The sequence below is a fragment of the Bubalus bubalis genome, chromosome 3 (genome assembly GCF_019923935.1).
Source record: "Bubalus bubalis isolate 160015118507 breed Murrah chromosome 3, NDDB_SH_1, whole genome shotgun sequence".
Taxonomy (NCBI): domain Eukaryota; kingdom Metazoa; phylum Chordata; class Mammalia; order Artiodactyla; family Bovidae; genus Bubalus; species Bubalus bubalis.
Window position 1 is genome coordinate 21,241,494 of NC_059159.1, and position 7,606 is coordinate 21,249,099.

General features: G+C 53.1%; 1 protein-coding gene across 1 annotated transcript; it reads left to right on the forward strand.

Annotated features, from left to right (window-relative positions):
• Positions 1-1,325: 1,325 nt before the first annotated feature.
• LOC102398035 (keratin, type I cytoskeletal 16) lies at positions 1,326-5,076 on the forward strand. The gene is given in 10 exon segments (XM_045164709.1): positions 1,326-2,302; positions 2,305-2,682; positions 2,685-2,740; positions 3,211-3,293; positions 3,400-3,556; positions 3,659-3,826; positions 3,915-4,034; positions 4,346-4,566; positions 4,652-4,698; positions 4,781-5,076. Coding segments are annotated over 10 exon segments (1,584 nt in total). The 5' UTR covers positions 1,326-2,244.
• Positions 5,077-7,606: the final 2,530 nt, after the last annotated feature.

Consider the following 7,606-nt stretch of genomic DNA (forward strand, 5'->3'; position numbering starts at 1 on the left):
TTCTGCTCTTTCTGGTTGGCGCTTGGTGGTCTTTGGTGACCTCGAATGCTGTTTCCAGTTCTGAAGGTGATGAGTCTGATTGGACCTGAACTCCAGGCCCATGCTGATGCCTGCGATGGTGGGATATCTGTCCAAGATTCCAAAGTCCCTTTTGCCCATTTTGGGGTTTGGGGGAAAGGAACAGTAAGTTCCCTCTCCCAGGCCTGGCCCTGAAGGCGTGTGCTGGATACCAGCTCTGCTCATCTCTCTGGGCCCTGTGCCTACAGGTGAGGGGAGTGATGTGGCAGAAGCAAAGCCCTGATTATGCTGAGACAGACTTTCCTGCCCCAAGGTTCATGGTGGTATTGCCCAGCAGGGCTCAGGCTGAGACAAGCCCTCTCTGCCTCTTCTCACCTCCACAGAGGCACTTCAGAGCAAGGACAGTGGCCACCCCCCAGGGCACCCCATGGGGGCCTCTGTGTTGGAGTCCAGACTCCCATTCTTGCCTTTAGCCCCCAGGCCAAGGTCATGCCCACCGGGCAGAGCTCATTCCAGGCACCTTGGGAAGGCAGATGGTAATGGACACACCTGGTCCCCACTCACAGGGCATTTGTGGGAATGTGGAGACATTCCAAGCACCAGGGTCTCATCCTGGCTCTGCAGCTCAGTGACTTTGGGCAAATCACCATTTCTCTGGCTCTCCACCTCTCCTCCTCACTTCACAGAGTTGACTCAAGTCAATGGTGTTTATTGGAGGGGCATAGAGAGAGTGGTTTAGAATGGTGGAAAGGGTTTGGGCTGGGAGAGCAGACAGACAGGGTTTTGAGCCTTAGCACCCTGACTGACTGACTGGGGTCTTGAGAAGTCCACTTCCCCTTCCAGGTCCATCATCTGTGAACTGGTGGCAGGAATAGGGCTCCTCACAGGACTGTGTGGCATACGATACATACGATACCTCCATATGATACCGAGCCCTGGTCAGTGTGGCAGGTGACCAGAGACCCCACCTTCCCTGTCTCCTTTGACTGAGCGAATGGAGTTGCCAATTTAAACCTAGAATCTGTGGGCGGTCCGGAGAAAACTGTTCGAATCTGAGTCTCAGATGTAGTGTCGGGGCTTGGAAGCCTGTGGTGGGGGTCAGGGTCACAGGTGGGACCAGCAGCAGAGTGGGGACTCCTTCCCACTGCAGTTTTTGGTGGGTACCCATGATTAGGTGAAGCAAGGCATTGGTGGAGGGTGCTGCTCAAAGGGTGGGAGTGCGAGGGGGCAGAGGGGAGGGCCAGGGGAAGGGAGGGAGGTGAGAAGGGGCAGGTGAGGGGTAGCTGGGCTGGAAAGGAAGGAAGGGGAGACTGGAGGGGGCCAGGGGTGGCCACTGGGGAGGGGCCAGCAGGGTCTTTCATGCATGTTCCTTTGTGGCTGGTGGTATGTCCTCCCCTTTCACAGATGAGAAAACTGAGGCCCAGAGGCTCATAGACCAAAGGATTGCCTATGCCATGTAGCTTGTCAGGGCAGGGATTCAAGCTGCCATGTACTGGTTTCATGGTACACACCACTTCCAGGAGGTCCTGGGGACTCAAAAGCAACCCCCGAAACTGAAGTTGAATCCAGTAAGGGAAAGAGTCATAGAATTTTTAGAACTAGAAAGAACTCTGAGATTGCCCAGTCCAGCCTTGTCACTTTACTGAGGGCAAACAACAGCTCATAGAAGGAAGAAGGTCACACAGCGAGCACAGCAGAGCAGGGCCATGAACCCAGCTCTCCTCTCCACAGCCAGGATCCCACAGCTGTCTCCTGAGACAGCCCCTGGACAGCATCACTGAGGCTGTTCATCCAAGGCTGTCACCATGGGGCAGGGAGTCCTTCCATGGCCTGAGTCACTACCCGGGGATGCAGTCACCACAGGGTCGCCTGTGCCAGGGCACTGCTGGCCCCTCAGGCTCTAGGGACGGGAGCCAGATCCTTGTCGCCTAGCCTGAGTCACCACCAACTCGAGTTGGTGTGTTTTCTCTTGGCTCCGCACACCCCCACCCCCACCAAAAAAAAAAAAAAAAAAAAAAAAGCTGGGTGGGAACTCAGCACAGAACAGAGTGAAGTGCATCAACCCTGGGCTGAATAATCCGGAGAGGGGCGTTGGATGGGACCCAGCGTGATGAAATCTGGAGGGGAGCCCCGCTTTCCTCACGTGCATATAAACGTTCCTGTGTTCGAGGCCGCCTCAGCATCCCCTCGGCCTCCCTGAGCACCTTGCTCTTCTCGCTTCTCACCATGACCACCTGCAGCCACCAGTTCACCTCCTCCAGCTCTGTGAAGGGCTCCAGCTGCATCTGGGTGGTGGCTCCAGCTGCGTGTCCTCTGTCCTCTCCAGAAGCTCCTGCCGGGCCTCCAGCGCCTATGGGGGCCTGTCCGTATCCTGCTCCCCTCGCTGCTCCTCCGGGGGTGTCTGTGGGTTGGGGGGCAGCTATCGTCGTGGCCTCAGCAGCAGCCTTGGAGGGGCTCTGTGTGGCAGCTTGGTTGGAGGATATGGGGGTGGCCTTGGTGTAGGGTACAGTGGTGGCGATGGTAGCCTCCTCCCTGGCAATGAGAAGATCACCATGCAGAACCTGAATGACCGTCTGGCCTCCTACCTGGACAAGGTGCATGCCCTGGAGGAGGCCTACAGGGAGCTGGAGATGAAGATCCATGACTGGTACCAGAGTCAGGGGCCCAGGCCTGCCGTGACTATAGCCCCTATTTCAAGACCATTGAGGATATGAGGAACACGGTGGGTTGGCCAGGTGGGTGGCTCTGGTGGTGGAGTATTGATAGAGATCATGGCTGCAGTGGCCCTTAGAAAAGCGCTTGCTAGTGTCTCCATTTTACAAAGAGGGAGACTGAAGCCTGCTTTTGAGGAGTGACCACAGGCCACTTAGAATTCGTGGCAGAGGGTCCTTTTTCAGCATCGGGGTGTCTGAGCTGGGCTGGCACCCTGAGTCTCTTACTCCATGCAAGCATTTCTTTGGATTCAGCTTCTCTCAGGCTTGGGCCCAGGATGCGGTGGGGGATATGTGGTGGTATCACCCCCACACACTGAGCTCAGTGGAGAAGGTACCTGAGGCTGACTGGGGGTGTAAAGCTTGACCTACCAGCTAGACAACTCTCAAGACTGGGGAGGCTTCTTTCTCTCATCTTTGCTGTTCACTTCTGAGCAGCAGGGCCTTGGCTAACCAGACCTGTCCTTCACCCCCTCTGCAGATTATCGAGGCCACCATAGAGAATGCACAGCCCATTCTGCAGATTGACAATGCCAGGCTGGCGGTTGATGACTTCAGGACCAAGTGAGCAGAGGGCGAGCAGTGGGGTTGTCCAGCCAGGAGGATCAGCACGTCTTGAGCCTCAGAAGCCTCCTGATGGACCTTGAGGCCTTGACCTTTGTCTTGCCAGGTATGAGCATGAGCTGACCCTGCGCCAGAGTGTGGAGGCTGACATCAATGGCCTGAGCAGGGTGCTGGACAAGCTGACCCTGGCCAGGACTGACCTGGAGATGCAGATCAAAGGCCTGAAAGAGGAGCTGGCCTACCTGAAGAAGAACCACGAGGAGGTAAGGTTGCTGCTGGTGGAGGGAGGCAGGTCCAGTGGGGTTGCAAATGCACCTGGGGCCAGGGAAGGGGTTAGCTGAGCACCTCCTCGCATCCCTTCCTAGGAGATGCTTGCCTTGCGGAATCAGACTGGTGGGGACATCAGCGTGGAGATGGACGCCGCCCCCAGTGTGGACCTGAGCCGCATCCTGAATGAGATGCGTGACCAGTATGAGCAGATAGCAGATAGGAACCGCAGGGAAGCCGAGGCCTGGTTCCTGAGCAGGTGGGACGTGGGTCCTCAGCCCTCCTGCCAGACTTCCCAGCCAGCGGGCCTCTGGAGCACTCTACACCTTCTGTTCTTTCCTATCTCAGTCTGAGGAGCTGAACAAAGAAGCGGCCTTTAACAGCGAGCTGATGCAGAAGAGCCACAATGAGCTGAATGAGCTCCGGTGGGTGCTCCAGGGCCTGGAGGTTGAGTTGCAGTCCCAGCTCTGCATGGTGAGAAGGACCAGGAGGGCACAGCCCCAGACTCCAAATCGCCAGCAATGGCACCACCCCCTGTAATGGAACCCTACCACCACACGGTTCCTCCTCTTCCCAGGAGTGGGTTGGAGGGATCACTGCACCCATTATATAGACAGAGAAATTAAAGCCCAGAACCAACCCTGGAATAACTTTTCTCCACGTTGTCTGGCTCATCAGCAGCCCAGCTGAAGTCAAAATCCATGCACCTCTCAGGACATGTGCCCAGAGACCTAGGGGGTCAGCAATGATCACCTCTGTTGACTCTCTCTCCCTCCCGTTCACAGAAAGCATCCCTGGAGAAAAGCCTGGAGGAGACCAAAAACCGCTACTGCCTGCAGCTGGCCCAGATCCAGGAGCAGATCTGCAGCTTGGAGGAGCAGCTGGCCCAGCTGCGCTGCGAGATGGAGCAGCAGAACCAGGAGTACAAGATCCTGCTGGACGTGAAGAGACAGCTGGAGCAGGAGATTGCCACCTACCGCCGCCTGCTGGAGGGCGAGGATGCCCAGTGAGTGCCCGGACCCCCTGGGCACTTCAGCCCCACCCCTGCTGCTCCCAGCACACCTGACTGCTCCGCCTTTTCTCCCGCATAGCCTCTCCTCCCAGAAACCATCTGGCCAAAACTATGCTTCCTGAGAAGGTAAGGCTCCTGAGGGTCCCGGCCACCCTTGAGCCCTCAGCCCTCCCAGTGCCCTTCTCACTTCCTCTCCTCTCTCCCACACTCTTCACCTCCTCCTTCCCGTCCTCCTCTGGTCGGCTGACCCGGTCCATCCTCAAGGAGGAGGGCTCGTCCGGCTTCTGCCCAGGCCAGAGCTCCAAGTCCTCAGCGGCTTCTCCTGGAGCCTCCCGCCTGCCCTCCCGCCTGCCCACCCGCCAGCCTCACCGCCCGAAGGCCCGGGTCTGGCTCCTGCTCCCCCTATGTGGCTCCCAGCTGTCTTCCCTCCCTCTCTGCTGGTGGTGGCCTAATAAAGCTGAATTTCTGGTTGGTGCAACAATTCTGTGTGGTCTCCATTCTTGAAGTGATGAGACGGGGTTGGAGGTGCCTCCAAGGAATCTTCTGGGACCTGACAGCCTGAGGGAGGAAGAAAAGAGCCAAGTGAAAGAGCTTGCATGGTGTTCCTAGACGACCTCCAGGCTGTTGTGGGGTAGGAGTGGGAGTTGGGACGCTGGCCGGGAGCTGGCTCGCTTATGTTGCTGGGTGCTGAGTGAGGGTTTTACAGCAGCCCTTTCCTCCCATTGTCTCCCAGCAACTCGGTGAGCTGGGTGTAGTCAGGCCCATCTTGGAGAGTAAAGTTACACAGACACTAAATGGCATGACTGTGGCTCAGGTCTGTTCGACTGCTAAGACCGTCTTTCTTTTATATGGCTCTATCTTTTTAGGTATTTTAACCCAAAGACTCCCACGTTTGAGCTCCTAACTCTACCCCTTGGCTCCTCACCTTTGCGCACCAGGATTTTGGTATTGGATGGTAGAGGCTGAGACTTCTGTCTTGGGGGTGGTGTCCAAGGTTAGGACTGAATCTTTCTTCTTCCAATCTGCTTCCCCTCATCATTCCTATTAACTCTCTTCTCTTCCTCATTCCCCTCAGCTAGTGAATTGAGTGTCAATGAGTCCCCTAGAAGTATCTGTCACCCATGCCCTCCTCTTCATCCCCACGACCACCACCACCTTCCTTTCTCGCTGGGACAGGCCTCTTGCTGTTCATCTCTCCCACTCTCATTTCTACCTAATGACCTTTTGTTCTTTTTTTTTTTTTTTTTTTAAGTATTTATTTATTTGGGCTTCCCTGGTGCTTCAGATGGTAAAGATCTGCCTGCAATGCAGGGGATCTGAGTTCGATCCCTGGGTTGGGAAGATCCCTTGGAGAAGGGAATGGCTACCCACTCCAGTATTCCTGCCTGGAGAATTCCATAGACTGAGGAGTCTGTTGGGTTACAGTCCGCGGGGTCGCAAAGAGTGGGACACGACTGATCGATGAACAGTTTCACTTTCATTTATTTGGCTTTGTCGGGTCTTAGTTGTGCATGGGCTCACTTGCTCCTCGTCTTGTGAGATCTAGGTTCCCTGTCCAGGGATTAAAGCCACATACCGCACACTGTAAGGCAGATTTCCAACCACTGGACCACCAGGGAAGTCCCCCCAGTGACCATTCTAATGAGAATGTGGGCAAGATAAAAGATGAGGATGTGATCAGGACCCCTCGTTCAACCATTCTGGATGTTCCCTCTCCCCTGGGACACTTGGCCCTCCTGTCTCAACCCACCGAGGTGTCTCCCTCACCCCCTACACTTTACCCCTTGAATCCACCCTACCTGGCTGTTGAGGTGTGCCATCCTCTCACTTTCCATGAATGCCTCTCATATTTTAAAATTTTAATGAAAAAAATCAGACATGGGAATTCCCTGGCAGTAGGGGTTAGCACTCAGTACTTTCACTGCTGGGGCCTGGGCCTTCAATCCCTGGTTGGGGAACTAAGATCCCACAGGCTATGAGATGTGGCCAAAAAACCCCCCAAAACTAACAAAAAAATCACAGTTATGTCTGCATATCATCACTAGATTTTTTATGAAAAGAGCGGTCCCCAGGCTGACATCCCCAGGTGTCATACACCTCCTTTCCCACCTCCCACTTTCCAGTTTTAGCTCTTAATTTGTCATTTGCCTCCTTATTTCTAAATAACAGGTTATACTACAATGCCTTGACCTTTCTGTTTTAGATTTCTTTTTTAAAAAGTTGAAGTATAGTTGATTTACAATGCTGTGTTAGTTTCTGGTGTACAGTAGAGAGATTCATATCTACATATCCATATATGTATTGATATATTCTTTTCATACGCTTTTCCATTATGGCTTAGTACAGGCTATTGAATACAGTTCCCTGTGCTATAAAAATGACCTCGTCTATATATAGACCTCGTCTATATAAAAATGACTTCATCTATTTTATAGGCAGTGGTTTGTATTTGCTAATTTCATACTCCTCCACCCTGCTCCCCTTTGGTGACCGTAAGTTTGTTTTCTATGTCTGTGAGTCTGTTTCTGGTTTGTAAATAAGTTCGTTTGTGTCGTCTTTTAGAGTCCACATATAGGTGATATCATATGGTACTTGTCTTTATTTATCTGACTTACTTCACTTAGTATGATAATCTCTATGTCCATCCATCTTTCTGCAAATAGCATTTTTTCATTCTTTTTTATGGCCGAGTAGTGTTCCATCATATATATGCACCAAATCTTCTTCCATTCATCTGCTGATGAACATTTAGGTTGATTCCATGCCTTGGCTGTTGTGAACAGTGCTGCTATGAACATAGAGGTGCATGTATCTTTTTGAATTTTCTCTGCATATATGCCCAGGAATGGGATTGCTGGAGCATATGACAAGTCTATTTTTAGTTTTTTAAGAAACATCCATACTATTTTTCATAGTGGTTGCACCAATTTGCACTCCCACCAACATTGTGGGGGGTTCCTCGTTCTCCACACTTTCTCAAGCATTTATTATTTGTAGATTTTTAAATGATGGCCATTCTGACTGGTGTGAGGTG